General features: G+C 52.2%; 1 protein-coding gene and 1 long non-coding RNA gene across 3 annotated transcripts in view; one reads left to right on the forward strand and one right to left on the reverse strand.

Annotated features, from left to right (window-relative positions):
- The window catches only part of CA5A (carbonic anhydrase 5A), a 55,760-nt gene extending 35,787 nt beyond the window's left edge, over positions 1-19,973 (reverse strand). For both annotated transcript variants that reach the window (XM_030819941.1, XM_030819934.1), the window contains exons 1-2: positions 19,103-19,973; positions 9,831-10,028 (exon numbers count right to left, since the gene is read on the reverse strand). In XM_030819941.1, coding sequence (XP_030675801.1) covers positions 9,831-10,028; positions 19,103-19,244 — 340 coding nt within the window. In that variant the 5' untranslated portion in view covers positions 19,245-19,973. The remainder of the gene's footprint in view (positions 1-9,830; positions 10,029-19,102) is intronic.
- LOC115836932 lies at positions 7,549-14,776 on the forward strand. The gene is made up of 3 exons (XR_004031937.1): positions 7,549-7,755; positions 13,198-13,326; positions 14,323-14,776. It is a non-coding gene; the product is annotated as an uncharacterized LOC115836932 (long non-coding RNA).
- Positions 19,974-21,104: the final 1,131 nt, after the last annotated feature.

Raw genomic sequence — 21,104 nt, forward strand, 5'->3', positions numbered from 1 at the left:
TATCACCCGGGGTCCTGCAGTCAGGGCTTTGTGCCTGCAGCGGTCCGTGGGAAACAATCTACAATTCGAAGCTCCACCAAACTCACTCTGAGTCACGGAATTTCTGTCACTGACTGCTTTCCTCCAAGGCCCAAACTGGATGTATAAACTTCCAAAGAAAACTTCACATTGAAAAAGTCTGGCTAGGTGCGGTGGCTCACGCCTGTAATCCCAGCACTTTGGGAGGCCGAGGCAGGTGGATCACAAGGTCAGGAGTTCGAGACCAGTCTGGCCAAGATGGTGAAACCCCGTCTCTACTAAAAATAAGAAATTAGCCAGGCGTGGTGACAGGCGCCTGTAGTCCCAGCTACTCGGGAGGCTGAGGCAGGAGAATTCCTTGAACCTGGGAGGCGGAGGTTGCAGTGAGCCGAGATCATGCCACTGCAGTCTAGCCTTGGTGACAGAGCGAGACTCCATCTCAAAAAAAAAAAAAAAAAAAAGGAAAAAGTGATGTACCCACAGCATTGTAGAATGATGTTTACAAAGGAAAAACAAGGCCGGGCGTGGTGGAGTGAGCCTGTAGTCCCAGCTACTTGGGAGGCTAAGGTGAGAGGGTGGTTTGAGCTCAGGAGAAGCTTGCAGTGAGCCCAGATGCACTTCATCTTGGGCAACAGTGCCAGATCCTGTGTAAAAAATAATGGTTTTTTTTTTTGGTGGCTCACACCTGTAGATGCAGCTACTCAAGAGGCTGAGGTGGGAGGATCAATTGAGCTCGGGAGGCCGAGGCTGCAGTGGGCTGTGATCGCACCACTGCACTGCAGCCTGGGTGACAGAGCAAGATCCTGTCTCAAAAAAAAAAAAAAAAAAGGAAAAACTATTGTTTATGCCGTCACCACCCAGTAAACCTAGTTACTGATATTTTTACTTGCAGTGTAACTTTCTGGCCCCTTCCCATAACCACGTGTATTTGGTAAGCTTTTGTTTTCAAAATAAGCCAATAACATTTAATAAGTAACAACAGTGTATTAGTCTGTTTTCATCCTGCTGATAAAGCTATACCCGAGACTGGGTAATTTACAAAGAAAAAGAGGTTGAATGGACTCACAGTTCCACGTGGCTGGGGAGGCCTCACAATCATGGCAGAAGGCGAAAGGCAGGTCTTGCATGGCAGCAGCCAAGAGAGAGAATGAGAACCAAGCAAAAGGGGTTACTCGGGAGCCTGTGGCAGGAGAATGGCATGAACCCGGGAGGTGGAGCTTGCAGTGAGCAGAGATCACGCCACTGCACTCCAGCCTGGGTGACAGAGCGAGACTCCGTCTCAAAAAAAAACAAACAAACCATCAGATTGGCTGGGTGCAGTGGCTTACGCCTGTAATCCCAGCACTTTGGGAGGCTGAGGTGGGTGGATAGCTTGAGGTCGGGAGTTCGAGACCAGCCTGGCCCACATGGTGAAACTCTATCTCTACTAAAAATACAAAAATTAGCCAGGCATGGTAGCACACATCTGTAATCCCAGTTACTCAGGAGACTGACGCGGGAGAAACGCTTGTACCTGGGAGGCAGAGGTTGCAGTGAGCCGAGATCATACCACTACACTCCAGCTTGAGGGAGCGAGACTCCATCTCAAAAAACAAATGAACAAACAAACAAAAAACTCTTCAGATCTCGTGATACTTATTCACTACCGTGACAACAGGATGGGGAAACTGCTACAATTCAAGATGAGATTTGCTGGGGACACAGACAAAGCATATAAAACAGCTACTTGCTAAATTACACCCCTAGGCTGGGCGCGGTGGTTCATGCCTGTAATCCCAGCACTTTGCGAGGCTGAGGCGGGCGGATCACCTGAGCTTAGGAGTTCGAGACCAGCCTGGCCAACATGGCAAAACCCTGTCTCTACTAAAAATACAAAAATTAGCTGGGCATGGTGAAATTAGCTGGGCATGGTGGCAGATGCCTGTAATCCCAGCTACTTGGGAGGCTGAGGCAGGAGAATCGTTTGAATCCGGGAGGTAGAAGCTGCAGTGAGCCAAGATCACACCACTGTGCTCCAGCCTGGGCCACAGAGCAAGGCCTCATCTCAAAAAAAAAAAATAATAATTACATCCCTGGCCTGTGAATATTACCACAAAGACTCAGTCTACTCCCTCCACACTCTCCTACACTCAGCCACTCTGCCTGTTCCCTGAACCTGCCAGGCCTGTTTCTGCCCAGCCCCTTGAACTTGCAGCTTCACAATTAGAGAAGAGTTCTCAGAGAAGACACAGGACACCCAGTTAAGTTTGAATTACAAAGAAAGCAACACATTTTTAGTGTAGATCTCAAATATTTAGCATAAGTATGGTTTGTGTAACATTTAGGATGCTCGTATTTTAAAACGGTGATGCTGGAATGCTTCTCCCCACCGTCACGAAGCTGGCACTTTCTTACCAGCTGGGACTTGGGTCCAGCGGGGCCTTTTCTGACTATGTTGTGTAATGCTCACAACCTCCCTCAGTGGAGTCATCGCTGGCCTATCACCTGGTTTCATTTTCATCACAGCACTTATCGCTATCCAAAACCATCTTCTTTCTTATGCACATATTTGTTTATTATTCTGCAAACTTGTGTAGAGAAGTACCTATTTACTAATTAATGTTTACTAATTTTCTTATCCCACCAGAACGCAAGCTCCATGGGAGCAGGGATTTCCCTGTCTTGATTGATCCTTTCTCCCTACAAAAGACTACACAGCACACGGGGGTTGCCGTGCACCTGGGAACCATCTGGGAAGCTGGACGATTAGAAATGGGCTTTTGGGCCGGGCATGGTGGCTCACGCCTGTAATCCCAGCACTTTGGGAGGCCGGGGCGGGAGGATCACGAGGTCAGGAGATCGAGACCATCCTGGCTAGCACGGTGAAAACCCATTTGTAATAAAAATACAAAAAAAAAAATTAGCAGGGCGTGGTGGTGGGCACCTGTAGTCCCAGCTACTCGGCAGGCTGAGGCGGGAGAATGGCGTGAACCTGGGAGGCAGAGCTTGCAGTGAGCAGAGATCGCGCCACTGCATTCCAGCCTGGGCGACAGAGCGAGACTCTGTCTCAAATAAAAAAAAAGAAAAAAAAAAGAAATGGGCTTTTGGATCCAAATGATAACAACAGTGGCTCCACCACCTGACATTTTGTCCAGCATGATCCCACCCCTGGTCACAGTTGATTGGACAGGGATGGGCACTCAAACCATGCTGGACCAATCAGAGCCCCTTCCTCAGTGCCACTCCTAATTAGTGCAGGGCTGGGCCAATCAGAGTCACTGCTCTGGGAATTTAGAATTGGAAGTGAGCAAGAACAGGAACAGTGGCTCCCCAGTGGCTGAATCTCTAACAGGTGAACTTTGGAAGCTGTTTGGTACATTTTCATTTTTCAGTCTTGAGGACCAGAAAGCAGAGAAAACATCTGTAGAGAACGAGGGGACACTGACTTCTACCTAACTTCCCCCAAAATATTCACACCCAAGCCTGAGGGAAGGAACAGGAGCTACGTACAGAATGGAGATGGAAACACACATGTGTGCACACATGCACACACAAACACATGCGCACACACAAACACACATGTGCACACATGCACACGAACACACGTGCACGTACGTATACACACATGCTCACACAGTGCACACATGCACACCCGCACATGAACACATACACGAACACATGCACACGTGTGCACACACATGAACACACATGCACACATGTATACACAGTGCACATGTGCACACATGCACATGAACACACACAAACACACGTGCACACACACGTGCACACACATATAGTCGTTTTAGGAACTAGACTGCCAGTTTATGAATTTGCAACAATAAATAACTTTCCCAGGATATAAGCGTGATGGTCACATCCTTTCCTCTCAGTCCAGGGGTCGTCCTTGAACCAGACGACCAGCCACAGTCCCAGTCCTCACAGTGCCAGGATTCCCCTCCAAGGAATTCACTCTTCCCCTGTCTCTCATCTTGGAGCTGCCGATTTGTGCCCCACTAGAGGAGTCAAGAGGTCCCTAGAGCCTCCTCCTTTCATGCGGACAGCCTGGCAGGCACCCCCCAACTCCGAGCTCTCAGGCCTCGTTTGGATTCATTTTGAAGGAAGCTATTGTCTACTAAATGCTTAATTCTCCCAGAACGATGCCAAGTGCTTCAAACAGCCTTGCCCAATGAGCTGGGCCCTCCCGCACCTTTAGGGAATGAGCTGAGCTGTCTGCGGGGGCACTCGAGGTGGGACAGGCACGGTGTGGCAGCACATGGATCTGGCTGCTGTTTTCCTTTGTGACTGGCACCTCTCCTCTCCCCGTTCCCTCCTCCACCCGCTTTGCTCCCCCAGCCTTTCCTCCTTGGCCTTCAAGGCCATGCACATTCCCTGGAAAGAGCCTTTGCCGCCACCTCTGTTACTCATCATCCTTGGCCCCTGCTTGCTCCAACTGCTGGCACCCCCAGCTGCTAGGAAAACTGCTGGCAGTGTCCGCACCAACGGAAATTTCCTTGGCCTCTCCGTTTGTTTCGCTTTGTTTCTGGCCCTGCGATGGCATGGCCCAGGCCTCAGGAACCTGTCTGTGCTCAGTTCTCTGCACATCGTCCACTCCCTTCCCTTCCTCTTATGGGCACTGCCCCTCCTTCCATCCAGGGGTTGCTGTGTTTTCATCTCCTTCTTCTCTGTTTCTCTCTGAAAACCTTTCTCTAGCCCTATCTGTCCTTCATCTGAGGTTCTCGTTCCCTCCATCCCCAGCGGCTCCCGATTCCCAATCCGGGTGAACAAAGAGGACAGAAAATCTGTGAAGGAGAGGACCGAGAACCTGGAAAAATCAGCTGCAGAGACGGGGAGGGGACCGGGAGCACGTGAAGCTGAGTGGGAGAGAAAGAAAAAGGAAACTGGGTTTTGGAGAAAATGACAAATAAAGTGAAACCAGATTGGCCCGTGTGGACGGGAGCCAAGGGAGGGATGACCCAGCTCATTTCCACGGCCCGGGAGAGACACCGGATCCTTCTTTCGGTCTGTGGCAGGGAGGGCCAAGATCCTTCGAGCAGATGTGAAGCCGGTGGGGAAGCCAAAAGTGGGGTCAGGACAAGGTCAGAGGCTGACGCTGGGAGACACAGGCAGCAGCAGTGGCCTTGGACCTGAGAGCAACCGAGTCAGGGAGGGGCCGAGGTCGGCTTGGGGTCCATGGCAAGGGCGCACGTCCAGTGAGGAGGGCGCCCCATCATCAATCTGGGAACAGCATCCTCGGCTGTCCTGCGGGAGTGCTGCCCCCCACTCTCCGAACACACCTTGCTCCGGGCGGGGTCACCCTGGGTCTGGCCAGACAGGCGGCCAAAGCCGGGCCCCTGAGGATCAGCCCTGGGATAGTGGCTGGAACTGCCAGGAAAGAGGCGATGTCGCTCCACTGGAAGCCAAGCCACAGCCTCGGGCGGCCACCTTCCCCCCATCAGGGAAGCCCCATGAGTGTCCTCTGGGAAAAGCAGAGCCTGGGGGAGCACTCAGAGCCCTGGCAGTCGACGACCCCTACACCCGGTTGCAGCCCGGATTCTTTAGGATTGGAGCCGGCAAATCTCCCTCTTCTTTGCTTAAGCCAATTTGAGGTGGGGTTCTGCCAGGTCAACTGAAAAGAAGTCTTAAGAAGTCTTAATGGAATTCCTCACTTGGAGAGCAGCAGTGAGATCCCAGGCAGCAGGGCCAGGAGGGAAGAAGGCATGGGGCAGGGGCGGGTGGGAGATGGCTCATGCTGGCTCTGGAGCTCACTGCAAATCTCTTCCCAACTCCACTGTCAGTGACGGCACCTTGAACACTTGCACTCAGCCATGCAGCAGTATTTGCACCATGGAAAGTGGCGAACACCACACATCACCGCTCTTGTCCCTCCACCTAGCCCCGGAAAGCCAGCTGCTAGGCCTGTACCGGCGTTCCCCACCCATGGACGCAAGAGGGCTGGGCTTACCTGGGACCACTTCTGAAAGTTGCACCAGCCCCAGCTTCCCTGAGGACAAGGCTGAGTCACGAAGCATGGACAAGGCTGCGCTGCAGTCTGCACAGGTGGAGTTAAACAGGCCATAGCCCAATCGCCCCTCACCCGGGGTCTGCACAGACCCCACCTGCAGCCAAATTACATTTGCGCACACAGTAAAAGGATGGAAACTGATGATCCTGCTGCTCCCTCCCTTCCATTTCTTTGCTATCAATTTAGTCACTGTTTTTTCTTTGTTTGTTCGTTTTTTTGTTTTTGAGACAATGTCTTGCTCTGTCGCCCAGGCTGGAGGGCAGTGGTGCGATCTCAGCTCACTGCAGCCTCCACCTCCTGGGTTCAAGCAATTCTCCTGCCTCAGACTCCCAAGTAGCTGGGACTACAGGTGCCCACCACCACACTCGGCTAATTTTTTAATTTTTAGTAGAGACGGGGTTTCACCATGTTGGCCAGGCTTGTCTGGAACTCCTGACCTCAGGTGATCCACCTGCCTCTGCCTCCCAAAGTACTGGGATTACAGGCGTGAGCTACTGCGCCTGGCCAATTTAGTCACTTTTATTTTATTTTATTTTTTTGATACTAAGCCTCACTTTGTTGCCCAGGCTGGAGTGCAGTGGCGTGATCTCGACTCACTTACAACTTCCGCCTCCCAGGTTCAAGCAATTCTTCTGCCTCAACCTCCCCAGTAGCTGGGATTACAGGTGCTTACCACCATGCCCAGCTAATTTTTGTATTTTTACTTTTTGTTTTGAGACCAGGTTTCACTCTTGTCACCCAGGCTGGAGTGCAATGGCATGATCTCGGCTCACCGCAACCTCCACCTACCAGGTTCAAGCCATTCTCCTGCCTCAGCCTTCCGAGTAGTTGGGATTACAGGCATGCAGCACCATGCCTGGCTACTTTTGTATTTTTAGTAGAGATGGGCTTTCTCCATGTTGATCAGGCTGGTCTCGAACTCCTGACCTCAGGTGATCCGCCCACCTTAGCCTCCCAAAGTGCTGGGATTACAGGCGTGAGCCACTGCACCTGGCCAATTTTTGTATTTTTTAGTACAGATGGGCTTTCACCATATGGCCAGGCTGGTCTCGAACTTCTGACCTCAAGCAATCCACCTGCCTCAGCTTTCCAAAGTGTTGGGATTACAGGCATGAGCCACCACGCCTGGCCACTTTCATTTGTCTGCTTGTATCAGGACTCTTGGAAGCAAGTGATAGGAACTTAAAATGATTTTCAAAAGAGGCTTATTAGTACAGGGGTTGACTTGGCTTCAGGTACAGCTACATTCAGAGGCCCCGATATTGGCTTGGGCCTTGATTTCTCCCCCTCTTGGGTTTGCCCTCCCGTGTGGACACTTTCTCAGGGGGGCCCTCACCTGCTGCGGGAGCCAGCTGGCCTTTGCACAGCCATGGAAATGATCTATTTAAATACGTCCTAGAAAAAAACTCCTTCGCTCTCATTGGCCGGTCTTGAGTCACGTGCCCATGCCTGTACCAATTGCTGCAGCCAGTGACAGGGCTGTTCTGAGTGGCCACGCCCAGGTCCCCACCCACTCCTGTCTTTGGACCCCGTGAATGGGAGTCGCGGACGGGCTCCCAAGGAAAACAGGAATGTTGGACCCAGGAGGCAGGAGGATGGAAGCTGAGCCAGCAACACAGTAGATGCCCTTATAAAGCCACGTACTGGCGGGATCAGCGGCACCTGGGAGCCTGCTGGCATGAGATTCTTGGATGTGCCTTGCACCTGCCAAGTCAGAATGTCTAGAGGAAGGACAGGTTGTATTCTTTTGTGTGTGTGTTATTGTTATTATTATTTTGTTTTTGAGAGACGGGATCTCGTTGTGTTGCCCAGGCTGGAGTGAAGTGGCACAATCCCAGGTTACTGCAGTCTCAATCTTTTGGGCTTAAGCAAGCCTCCCGCCTCAGCCTCCGGGCATGCTGGCAGCCATGTGGGAGTTTCTGTGCAGATGTGGTGCTGAGTGCTGGCCTGGGGTGGCCTCGATTCTCTCCCCGCAGCCTTTGCAGCGGCCATCCCTTCTCTCCCCAGTCACAGAGGAAGAAAGGAAGGCTCATATATGCCTTCAACTCTGTTCATCCGTCAATTTGCTGAGTGCCTAGGATGCCTGGCGCATAAAATATCAAATAAGACAAAGACCCGCCCCAGTGGCGTTACATCCTCATGGGAGCAACAGTGAGTGAGCAAGATCCCCAGGCACGTGGGACACACCCGGGAGGAGGCAGATGGGATGCCTGCCAGAGAGGACGTGGGGCTGCGGCTGCGTCGGGGCCCCCAGGTTTGATGACTCCCCAGGAAGAGTCACTGGGTCCAGCACAGAGCCACCCTCAGAGCTAAGCTACATTCAACAAAAGGACGCAGAGCGAGATCAGCCACGTGAAGAGGTGCCTGGGCTGTCTGAGGGCCCCAGGCAGGAGCTTCTGGAGTCCTCACCAGGAGAGATGGACAGGACGGATTAATTCTCCTCTAAACCAGCCGCAACACTAAACCAGTGTGACGCGTTCTGTACCAGGGCAGCTCACTAGCAACTCAGTGCCCAAGGGTTTATTGGGAGCTGTTCACAAAGGCACCTGATACCCAGCATGTGGCCCAATTCCAGACTCACAGCAGGAGGGAGAACAGGCATTCGGCAGGAAGGCGGCTTACGGTGACTCCAACTGGTGCTGGGAAAACACCAGGTAGCACCTGGTAGCCAGTCCTGATAAAAATGCAAACATAATAGGCGTAGAGAGAAGCTTCCCAAACCTCAGAGCATCTGCCTGGAACTTCCGAGAATCATGGTGAAGGTTTGATGAGATGATCCGCAGAAGCCCTTGGCCAAGCGCTGGAACCCAGTAAGGGCTTGGTGGCTTTCAGGACCTCTCAAGTCACCTCCCAGCCCACCCCGTCCCTCCACCGCTGTCTCCCACCTACATCTCCCCAGACCACCTCCTATTTAACCCCTGCTCCCCTCCAGGCCCCTGCTCAGTCTGTGCTCACAGCAGCTGGGGAGTCCATTTAAAAGGTCAGCCTGGGCCGGACGCGGTGGCTCACGCCTGTAATCCCAGCACTTTGGGAGGCCAAAGTGGGCAGATCATCTGAGATCAGGAGTTCGAGAGCAGCCTGGCTAACATGGCAAAATCCCATTTCTGCTAAAAATACAAAAATTAGCCGGGCATGGTGGCAGACACCTGTAATCCCAGCTACTCGGGCTGAGGCAGGAGAATCACTCGAACCCAGGAGACAGAGGTTGCAGTGAGCTGAGATCGCGCCACGGCACTCCATCCTGAATGACAGAGCAAGACTCTGTCTCAATATAAAGTAAAATAAAATAAATATAAAATAAATAAAATAAAATGTCGGCCAGGTCACTGCCTGCTCAAGCCTGCAGTGGTCTCATTTCCAGGCTCCGGCTGCCCCTGCCCTGCTGTGGAACCAACTTCCTTGCAGGCCTCTGCCTACATGATCAAGGCCAGGGTAGCGTCGCAGCCACCGCTGCCTTCTGAGTTCCTCTTCCCACGCGCAAAGTGTTCGCATTTCAATGAGCTTGTGTCTTCCTCCCACCCCCTGCAAGGCGAGCACCGCGGGAAGGGGTTTTTCTTTGCTAGGTGCACCTGTGTGCATGCAGGTGCTGGCGATATTCTCATCTGTAAAGTGAGCACCAGGCTCCCGTCGCCACGAGAACCTTCACACCATCCGCCGGTATGTCCTCCCTCCAACGAGTGTCTGTCCCTGCCCCCGCAGCACAAGGAAAGCAGCCCCTTCCTGCTCTCCTCCCCCTTCTCCGCGAAGCCCCCGACGCTGCTCCCAGAACAACGGGAGAGGAGAAAGCCCTCGAGCCCCAGCCGGCGCTCACCTGAATCCTCGGTGGCATCGTCAAATTCCACCTGGAAGAGGTAGCCAGTGTTCCAGACGTACAGGCAGGATGCCGCGTCATAGGAGACCCTGAGTGGCTTCAGCCGGGGGTCATAGACGCTGTCCCTCCACTGGATGTTGATAGGAGACTGCCGTGTGCCCCCTGGCACGGAGACCGGGCCCGTCCAGAGTGGGTGCACTGCAGGGAGAAAGAAGGAGACCCCGAGTGAGGCATGAGCTTCATCCTGTGTCTTGGACCGACAGGGCTGAAACCCGGCCGAACCCGAGACCCCACAGGTCCCGGCTCACGGGAAACTGACCCACGGGAAACGGGCGCGTGGGGGCCCCTGGGCAGCTGGACGCGCGCCCACAGGGTGCTCGCCTGCCCCTCTCCTTTCCGCACCACTCGGGGACTTTCTTTCCCACCCGGAAGCAACTCCCTCTCGGCCCGTGCCGCCTGTGTTGATGGGTTTTTTACTTTTGTGTTGCCCTCGTCACAGAGCGGCCACGGGAAGTCCGGAGAGACCCTGGGGAGGGCAGGTGCGCGGAGGAGGGCGCTGTGGGGAAGGCAGGCTGAGTGCAGTGCGGCTCTTGCCTCTCGGGAAGGGTTTGCAGACCTCCCTTCCCACTCACAGGAATCCCACCTAATGGGTCCTGTGGAAACTGGAGCTGCTTTGGAAGTCTCTCCTTCCAAGCCCTCAGGCAAGGAGGAAATGAGACCCCAGTGTGGAGAAAATTAACAGAGTGGCAGCCCCCCTCTACCCACTTCCTGGAGGCTCATTTCAAACTGCTTTGATTGTCATTTTTAAAGTAAGAGCCATTAATCAAAAACAGTTCAGAGGTCAGGAACAGTGGCTCACGCCGGTAATCCCAGCACTTTCAGAAGCAAGGTGGGCGGATCACCTGAGGTCAGGAGTTTGAGACCAGCCTGACCAACATGGAGAAACCCCATCTTTACGGAAAATATAAAAATTAGCTGGGCATGGTGTTGGGTGCCTGTAATCCCAGCTACTCCAGAGGCTGAGGCAGGAGAATGGCTTGAACCCAGGAGGTAGAGGTGGTAGTGAGCCGAGATCACACCACTGTACTCCAGCCTGGGTGACTCTGCCTCAAAAAAAAAAAAAAAAAAAAAAAAAAATGCAGAAAAGCTTATGAGTGAAGAAGCAGCTGTCCCATGATTGCACCCCCTGGTGTGTGTCTGCCCCACCTGTTCTCTGTGCAATAGCCTTATGCGAAGAGAAAGCTGGATTTTTTATTTTTATTTTTCCTTAAGAGACAGGATCCTTGGGATATCCTGCTCTCGAAACCTTAGAGCAGCTTCTGAATACACAGTGCTCCGGCTTGGGGACGTCACCCCAGAGGCCTGGCATGCCCTGCGGCTCCTGTCCTCACCTTCACAGGCCTGAGCTAAACCAGTTCTTAAAGGGGATTAAATGGAATAGTGTTTTTTTGAGATCAGGTCTCACTGCGCTGCGCAGGCCGGAGTGCAGTGGTGCCAATCACTGTAGCCTCGAACCCCCAGGCTGAAGCTATCCTCCCACCTCAGCCTCCTGAGCAGCTGGGACTACAGGTAAACACCACTGTGCCTGGCTAACTTTTTCATTTTTTGTAGAGACGAGGTCCCACTATGTTGCCCAGGCTGGTCTCAAACTCCTGGCCTCAAGCGATTCTCCTGCGTCTCCCAAAGTGAGGCAGGCATCTTCCAAAGTGCTGGGGTCAGAGGTGTATACCACCACACCCGGCCAGGATTTTTTATTTTAATGAACAAGGATTTTACAGTGTGTATTATCTTGTAAGTTGCCTTTTTTCATTTAACATTATGAACTCATTTTGTCAAAAAAAAATATATATACAATTCTTTTTAATGGTGGTACATTTCCGTTGTATAGTTATGACACAATTTTTAAAATCCATTATTTGGTGATGATATTTAGGTTATTTCCAACTTATTGCAATTAAACAAAGCTGTGATGAAGTTGCTGTTCTTTCTCTGGATTCTCATCTGGATTATTTTCTTTTCTTTTTTTTTTTTTTTTTGTTGAGACAGAGTCTCACTCGGTCGCCCAGGCTGCAGTGCAGTGGTGCCATCTCGGCTCACTGCAACCTCTGCCTCCCGGGTTCAAGTGATTCTACTGCCTCAGCCTCCTGAGTAGCTCTGTTACAGGTGCACGCCGCCACACCTGGCTACTTTTTTGTATTTTTCGTAGAGATGGGGTTTCACCGTGTTAGCCAGGATGGTCTTGATCTCCTGACCTCATGATCCACCCGCCTTGGCCTCCCAAAGTGCTGGGATTACAGGCGTGAGCCACTGCGCCCAGTCTTGGATTTTTTTCTTCTTACAAATTGCTAACCACAGAATCGCTGGGTCAAAGGGTGTGTCCAGCAGAAGTCTAGAAAACAATGATAAAGATGTATAGCTCTGGCTGGGCGAGGTGGCTCACGCCTATAATCGCAGCAGTTTGAGAGGCCAAGGTGGGTGGATCACCTGAGGTCAGGAGTTTGAGACCAGCCTGGCCAACATGGTAAAACCCTGTCTCTACTAATAATGCCAAAATTAGCCAGGCGTGGTGGCTCATGCCTGTAATCCCAGCTACCCGGGAGGCTGAGGCAGGAGAATGGCTTGAACCTGGGAGGCCAAGATTGCAGTGGGCAGAGATGGCACCATTGCATCCCAGCCCAGATGACAAGAGCAAATTCGGTCTCAAAAAAAAAAAAAAAAGATGTATAGCCCTTTCAGAAATGCATCTTCACCTAAGTCGAATGGTTAGCGCATTGCTCTGTTTTGTTCTTTAATGAACTTGAAAAACTTTTTAGCCGTTATTTAATAAGTAAACCGTCAGAGGTCAGTAGAATGTACAATACATTTTTAAGTTAAAGATTGCAAAATCGCAGAATGTTTGCTCTAAAATCGCATCTTTTCTACTCGTCAGTGTTAAAAAGCCCTATGGGAGGTAATGGTGATGACAGATAGTAGGCTGGTTGTGTGCCTGTTTATTTTAATTTTCTCTCTTGGTTTTTCTCTCCCCTGTCAACGTGCATGGTAACATCTGCTAGGGGTCTGCTGTCTGTCTCGTCAACCAGAATCTAAGCAGGGGCTTGGTCATTTTGCTGGCCTGTGCATTCCATGCTTCGATGGCATCTGGCACTATGAGTGTTTGTTGAATGAATAATCCCTATTGTGGATTAACTGCCCCCGCCCCTTACAGATGGGAAAGCATAAGGCCAGGGGCTGGAGTCACTTTTCCAAGACATCCAGCAAGCTCGCTGCAGTCTGAACTAAGATCCTGGCCTCTGGGAGTCTGTACTAGAGCTTCTGGCTGCTCCAGGCTGGTGTCCAGGTCTCCAGAGTGTTCCTCTGTTCTTTGTAGACCAGCGGGGAGGACTCCCCCCGGCCCTTCCCCAGTGCAACCTGAGGCCTGAATCCCATCAACGTCAGACCCGGGCGCCTAGCTTCCCTATCAAAGTGGACGTGTTGTGAGGGCAGAGGATGCTGACGAGTAAAGCTGCTGTGGGCAACGGGCCCTCCCTGGCAGGCTGGGTGGGCAGGAGGGAGTGGTGGGGACTGCGGCGTGTGGAGAGCACAGGGTGGTTCTGAGAGGGGCTGCTGCTACCCCACTGGGCGGGAGAGAGAGGGAGAGGGAGCCCTCTGCTGCCAGATCTTTGGATATATTTATATTTATTTTTATTTTTTTTGAGACAGAGTCTCCCTCTGTGGCCCAGGCTGGAGTGCAGTGGTGTGATCTTGGCTCACTGCAACCTCCAACTCCCTGGTTCAAGCGATTCTCCTGCCTCAGCCTCCCAAGTAGCTGGGGTTATAGGCACGTGCCACCATGCCTGGGGAATTTTTGTATTTTTAGTAGATACGGGGTTTCACCGTGTTGGCTAGGATGGTCTGTATCTCCTGACCTCGTGATCCGCCCGCCTCAGCCTCCCAAAGTGCTGGGATTACAGGTGTGAGCCACCACGCCTGGCCTGGAATTTTAAAGAGAAGATAGAAATATAGATGTTCAGGTTGAGTGTCCCAACATTCAGGTGTTGTCAAGTAATTTTTTTTTTTTTTTTGAGATGGAGTCTCACTCTGTTGCCAGGGCTGGAGTGCAGTGGCGTGATCTCAGTTCACTGCAACCTCCGCCTCCTGGGTTCAAGTGATTCTCCTGCCTCAGTCTCCCAAGTAGCTGAGATTACTGGTGCTCGCTACAACGCTCGGCTAATTTTTGTGTTTTTAGTAGAGACGGGATGTCACCATGTTGGCCAGGCTGTTCTCGAACTCCTGACTTCAGATGATCCACCTGCCTTGGCCTCCCAAAGTGCTGGGATTACAGGCATAAAACACTGCGCCTGGCCTTGCCAAGTAATTTTTTAAGTTTTACACATTGTGCAGCAGGGAAGACATATCTGTGGGCCAAAACCCTGGCGGCTCTCCCCACTCACTCTCCGAGTTACCTGGCATATTATATACCACCTCCCCCCAGTCTCAGTTTCTTTATCTGCAGGAAGGAGAATAAGGGAGTATAATCATAGCAGCTTTGCTGAGAAGATAAGCTCGCTGGCACTGGCGAAGGCCTGGAATGCCTTCCCATGTGTGATAGACAGGGAAGATGCATTTCCCTGCCCCTGCCTTACAGCCTAGCCACAACCCTGCGGTCACATACAGAACTCGCTACGTGCCCGAAAGCAGTGACTAAGCCAGCGCTGGGAAACGGTGGGCCCTGCAGTGTCCTGCAGATGTGTTCTGTTCTCTCTCACGTGATGGACAACTATGGACACAGGAGCTGGCGGCCACAACAGGGACCTTTGTCTGTGTGTCCTTTGCCCCAGCGTCTGCTTTAATTCAGAACTACACCAGCAGCCCTGAACTTCCATTGACTGTTCTCTCCAAAGAGCCTCTCTGAGGCCAGGCGTGGTGGTGCACGCCTGTAATTCCAGCTACTCAGCTACTCGGGAGGCTGAGGCAGGAAAATCGCTTGAACCCAGGAGGTGGAAGTTGCAGTGAGCTGAGATTGCACTATTGCACGCCAGCCTGAGCAACAAGAGGCGGACTACATCTAAAAAAAAAAAAAAAAAAGCCCCTTTGAGGCCTCACAAATCTCCCTTGCATCCAACGGGAAGCAGGATTTAGTGCACTCTACCCTCCTCCCACGGCCGCTGCCTCCGGTCCTCCCTGCCGGGCAGGGGGCATTTAACACGGCGCACAGACCTGAATGTACACAGAACCGAAAAGCCACTGATGCCACAGAGGAGGTGCTCATCTATGCAGGAGACGCAGGCTTCCCTGGCTCACAGAGACACAGGATGTGGGAAGAGAGGGTAATTTTAGGTTCTGTTTGCTGAGCTGCACCAACGGGCCCACCAATAATGAAACACCCGCGTTGAACTCAGCGTGTGTCACCCAACAAAAGGATGGGCTCATTGCCACCTGCACTGAGGCGACACCACCTGGGTGCTGAACAGGCTTCCAATCTCCACGCAGCCGACCCTGGTGCACAGCAAGGTGGGTTCTGTGCTAATTCCAGTAGGGCTCCGATGGGAGGCAATACAAATGTTATCCTCTTTTTCAATCAGTCAACAAATATTTACAGAGCTGCTCCTATGGGTCAAGCCCTGGCCTAGGTGCAGGGGACATGGAATCAAAGACGCCAAGTCCCCTGCCCCAGGAGGCCAGTATTTGCCCCTAATTCACACGGGCACAGTCTGGAAGGAGACCCCTTCTCCCCGATGCATTCTCAGTCTCCAGGTTTGATGGTAGTTCAGCAAATCTCAAATTCCTTCCCCCTTGACCTCCATGGGAGGAGATATCCTCTCCCCCATTGTCACTAGGCTTGGCCACCTGGTGACCTGCTTTGACCACTGGGACATTAGCAGACGTGACGTGAGCAGTAGCTTGGAGTACATGGGCACCGCTGGCCTAGCCCTGTGAGTGCCCGCCCTCCGCCGTGAGAAGAACAGGCCTCAGGTGGCTGTGGAAGGAGGATGAGAGATGCACTGAGCAGGCCTGGACCCACCCAGAGCGGGGAGCCCAGCGCAGCCACGCTCAGCTCGGGGGGAGCCAAACCCAAGAAGACACACACACCTGTGCAGGAAATAGCCAGTGAAATGTCCAACAATGTGCAGCGGTGTGCTGGTTGAGGTTTCATAAGCCGTTCTCCCAGGGATTTAGAATCTTTGATTTCTGGTGTTTGCCAGTGACTGTGGTGTAAATACTTTCACCACGGCCAATTTTAAGTTACCAACGTAATGTTGCTGATCACACACTTAGGAACAGATGGGCACTGCCAGTGCACGCCTGAAACCTGACTAGAACGCATTCAATGATCCCTAAAATTATTATTATTATTTTTTCTTAGACAGGGTCTTGCTATGTAGCCCAGGCTGGAGTGCAGTGGCCTGATCAGGGCTCACTGCAGCCTCAAAATCCTGGGATCGGCGATCCTCCTGCTTCAGCCTCCCAAGTAGCTGGGATGATAGGTGTGTGCCACCATGTCCAGTTAATTTTTTTATTTTATTTTTTTTTTTTAGAGATGGGTTCTTGCTATGTTGCCCAGGCTGATCTTGAACTCCTGGGCTTCAGCTATCCTCCCACATCAGCCTCCCAAAATAGTGCTGGGATGACAGGCATGAGCCCCCATGCCTGGTTCTAAAATTATCACTGAATGTTTTCTAACTCTTTGACTTTTCTCTCAAGGCCAAACCACCAGTGATTTTTCAATAATTTTTAGTAACAATATTCTTTTCCCAAATGAAAGAGTCTTCAGAATGCCCATAAATAAAACACTGACATAGAAGGATGAATTCCTTACGATGTTCTAATCTTCTCTGCTTGGCAGAATATTCTGCTCTTTGTGGAACTCTGAAATGATTTGGCAGAGCCCTCTGTTCGCTGGGAACAGATTGAGGACCATGGTGTAAATGGATTTAGGTGCCGATACAGAATATGACTCTCTGTAGCACAAGATGTAAGAGGACATGTTGCCATAGTAAGAAATGGAATGCTACCTGCTGCCCACTGACAGGGAAATGCTTAAATAGACGCAGGGCACCCACCGCTGCCTGTGTTAGCAACAGCAGCAGCTGGCGTCTAGCGAGGGCTTCCTGGAGCCATGTGCTGTCCCCAGCCTTTGCAGGCCCCACCTCGGACCCTTCTCCCAGTGACACTGCACAGTAAGCACCATTATCAACCCCCTGTTACAGACGACAAAACCAAGGCTGGGAGAAGTTAAGAAAGTCACAGAGGGGACAGCCGGGTGCGGTGGCTCACGCCTACAATCCCAGTTCTTTGGGAGGCCGAGGCGGGCGGATCATCTGAGGCTGGGAGTTCAAGACCACCCTGAGCAGCATGGAGAAACCCTGTATCTACTAAAAATACAAAATTAGCCGGATGTGGTGGCGCATGCCTGTAATTCCAGCTACTCGGGAGGCTGAGGCAGGAGAATTGCTTGAACCTGGGAGGTGGAGGTTGCGGTGAGCTGGAGATTGCATCACTGCCCTCGAGCCTGGGCAACAAGACAGAAATTAGTCTCAAAAAATAAAGGAAAGTGACAGAGGGGCAAGAGCCATAGAGAGCAGTGGGGCCAAGATTCCAATCTCGGCAGCCTAGCGCTCTTAACGGTGGTAGTAAGAATAAAAGAGGGGGGTGGGTGCGGTAGCTCATGCCTGTAATCCCAGCACTTTAGGAGGCCGAGACAGGTAGATCACTTGAGGTTGGGAGTTTGAGACCAGCCTGGCCGACATGGCGAAATCCCATCTCTACTAAAAATACAGAAATTAGTTGAGCATGGCGGCGTACGCCTGTAGTCCCAGCTACTTGGGAGGCTGAGTCAAGAGGATCGCTTGAACCCAGGAGGCAGAGGCTGCAGTGAGCCGAGATCGCACCACTGCCCTCCAGTCCACAGGTGTGGCCCCCAACAGAAGGAATGAGTGGAGCTCACTGAAAGTCTGGGGTGGGCCAGTCTTTCTACACGCATCGTGTCATCCTTCCATGGCCCTGGAGAGAAAGTCTGGCCACCCCCATCTCGAGATGAGGGCACGGAGGCTCGGGGGTGAAGACGTGCCGGTGCTCCACCTTGGCAACCATCAGCAGCACCGCATGCCTGGGGTCTGGCTCCTAAGCCCGTGCTCTTTAAATGGCCCAAACACGGAACGCGTGGAAGATTTGAGTTAGAAGAGAAGTTGGCAGCTGCCGAAGCAGGCTCTCATTCTACGGAGGAAGGACTTGAGACCCAGAAAGAGGAAGGGCGTCGTCCAAGGTCACAAGGCACTGACCATGAAGCCGGGAGGGGCTGGCACGGGGCAGTTTCTTGGCTGAGCTGACCGAGTGGTTTACTTGGTACAGGTTTGCTTGAAAGCGTTCTTTGCCGAAGAGTTTAGGAGCGATCGTGACTGGTTAGTGCGGCCCATTCCGCCGGGTCTGGATGGTGAGTCATGCCAGTGTGTCCTGTGCGAACACGGACTACCCGCCTGTTCCCAGCATCTTGCCCTCCCCAGGACCCCTGAAACGGAGGCTAAATGACTCACCCAAGGTCACCAAATACAAGAGAAACGGAGTGTGGCCAGGCACGGTGGCTCATGTTTGTAATCCTAGCACTTTGGGAGGCCGAGGTGGGTGGATCACCTGAGGTAAGGACTTTGAGACCAGCCTGGCCAACATGGTGAAACCCTATCTCTACCAAAATACAAAAAATTAGCCAGGTGCGGTGGCGGGTGCCTGTAGTCCCAGTTACTTTGGAGGCTGAGGCAGGAGAATCACTTGAACCTGGGGGGGCAGAGGTTGCAGTGAGCCAAGATCATGCCATTGCATTCTAGCCTGGGCAAAAGAGCAAAACTTCATCAAAAAAAAAAAGAAAAAAGAGGGCCGGGTGCTGTGGCTGATGCCTGTAATCCCAGCACTTTGGGAGGCCGAGACAGGCGGATCACGAGGTCAGGAGTTCAAGACCAGCCTGGCTAACACGGTGAAACCCTGTCTCTACTAAAAATACAAAAAATTAGCTGGGAGTGGTGGCAGGCGCCTGTAGTCCCAGCTACTCAGGAGGCTGAGGCAGGAGAATCGCTTGAACCCGGGAGGCGGAGGTTGCAGTGAGCCTAGATCATGCCACTGCACTCCAGCCCGGGCCACAGAGCAAGGCTTCATCTCAAAAAAAAAAAAAAAAAAAAAAAAAGAAACGGAGTGGAAATCTGAACGCATGTGGCTCGGGATGGTCTCTCCTCTCTCATCTCGAAAGACCCCATCAGCTACGACAAGGATCCAGTTGCATTTGGGAAATTTGAGGTTCTACTTACACGTGTTACTGCTGGCTCGCCGTGCACAGGAACGCTGATAACACCATCGCCCTGGCCTCACTGAACGACTCCAGAGAGGGGCCCACATCTGCTCAACCCAGAAGGAGAAAGCTGAGGTCTTCCAAGTGTTCCTCCCCAACATCTTGGTTCTGTTCCCGCTGACTCCAATCTGAAGAGGGTGATGTTCCCTGCTGTCTGTTCTCACTTTGATCAGGACCACTGTGGACTGGCGTGTACCCACCTCTTTTTGTAGAAACTCATCCCAACCCCTAAGCCTAGTGGTCAAAGTTCAACCCATGCCTCTCCCAACGGGGTGGGTCCACAGGGACTAGTGGCCTCTGCTGGGGACAGGCCACTCAGGTCACTGGGCTTTGATCTGGCAAACAGCGGCACAAGTCTGCCAGGGAGCTAGAAAAGCTTTACGGTGGGGCTGTGTGAGCACCAGGGGATTATGCGGGGGGCGGAGGTGAGCGGATGAGAGCAGAGTCCCTGCTTCTTTCATGGTGTTGACCCCGTGGTTTGGGGCTCCGGGACACTGAATACCAGGCACAAAGCCACGGTGTGCATGTGAGGAGGGACTGGCAGGCAGGCTCAGAAGTACAGGAATGGGGCAGGCCAAAGCACTGCTAGGTAGATAGGCTGGGGGAGCAGGGAGCTTCTGTCCACCCACCAGGGCTCCTGAAGTCATAGAGTCCTTGCTTGCCTCCACATAGGTGCGATTTGATTCATTCCTCCTCCCCGGAAGCAAGATGCCCTGTGGCTTGGGACACTTCCAGGTCATGCCTGCTGTCTTGGCATAAACATTAATGGGGCCACCTTTCTTTCTTTCTTTCTTTTCTTTTTTATTTTTTTAGACAGAGTTTCACTTCTGTTGCCCGGGCTAGAGTGCAATGGCGTGATCTCGGCTCACTGCAACCTCCGCCTCCCAGGTTCAAGCAATTCTCCTGCCTCAGCCTCCTGAGTAGGTGGGATTACAGGTGCCCACCACCATACCCAGCTAATTTTTTGTATTTTTAGTAGAGATGGGGTTTCACCATGTTGGCCAGGCTGGTCTTGAACTCCTGACCTCAGGTGATCTGCCTGCCTCGGCCTCCCAAAGTGCTGGGATTACAAGTGTGAGCCACCACGCCCGGCCTCTTTTCTTTTTTCTTTCTTTCTTTTTTTTTTTTTTGAGATGGAGTCTCGCTCTGTTGCCCAGGCTGGAGTGCAATGGCATGATCTTGGCTCATTGCAAACTTCACCTCCCAGGTTTAAAAGATTCTCCTGTTTCAGCCTCCTGAGTAGCTGGGATTACAGGCACACACCGCCACAACAGCCGATTTTTTGTATTCTTAGTAGAGACAGGGTTTCACTGTGTTTCTCAGGCTGGTCTCGAACTCCTGAGCTCGGGCAATCCACCCACCTCGGCCTCCCAAAAGTGCTAGGATTACAGGCATGAGCCACTGTGTCCAGCCTCTTTTCTTTTCTTTCTTTTTTTTTTTTTTTTTTTTTTGAGGTGAAGTCTTGCTGTGTCACCCAAGGTGGAGTGCAGTGGTGCCATCATGGTTCATTGCAGTCTCAGTCACCCAGGCTCAAGTGATCCTCCTTCCTCAGCCTCCTAAGTAGCTGGGACTGTAGTGCATGCCGTTATGTGCAGCTGATTTTAAAAATTATTTGTAGAGGCAGGTTCTCGCCATGTTGCCCAGGCTGGTCTTGAACTCCTGGGCTCAAGCAATCCTCCCAGCTTGGCCTCCCAAAGTGCTCGGATTATAGGCATGAGCCACTGCCCCCGGCCTGGTACCTCCCTTCATGCCCAGGGTCCACATGGGGACAGTATGTTAGCTGGTCACCCTAGCCAGGCAGCTGGTGATATTTGCAAATGCCAACCCACAAAGAACCCTCCAGCAGTTTATTCACCCAGACACTTTTTACCTGTGAAATGGAACCTACGGGATTGGGATGCACCAGTTTGTGACTTCTAGTTGTTGTTCAAACTTACAATCTTTTAGGGGGCAGGGATATC

This window comes from Nomascus leucogenys, chromosome 2 (genome assembly GCF_006542625.1).
Source record: "Nomascus leucogenys isolate Asia chromosome 2, Asia_NLE_v1, whole genome shotgun sequence".
Lineage (NCBI taxonomy): Eukaryota > Metazoa > Chordata > Mammalia > Primates > Hylobatidae > Nomascus > Nomascus leucogenys.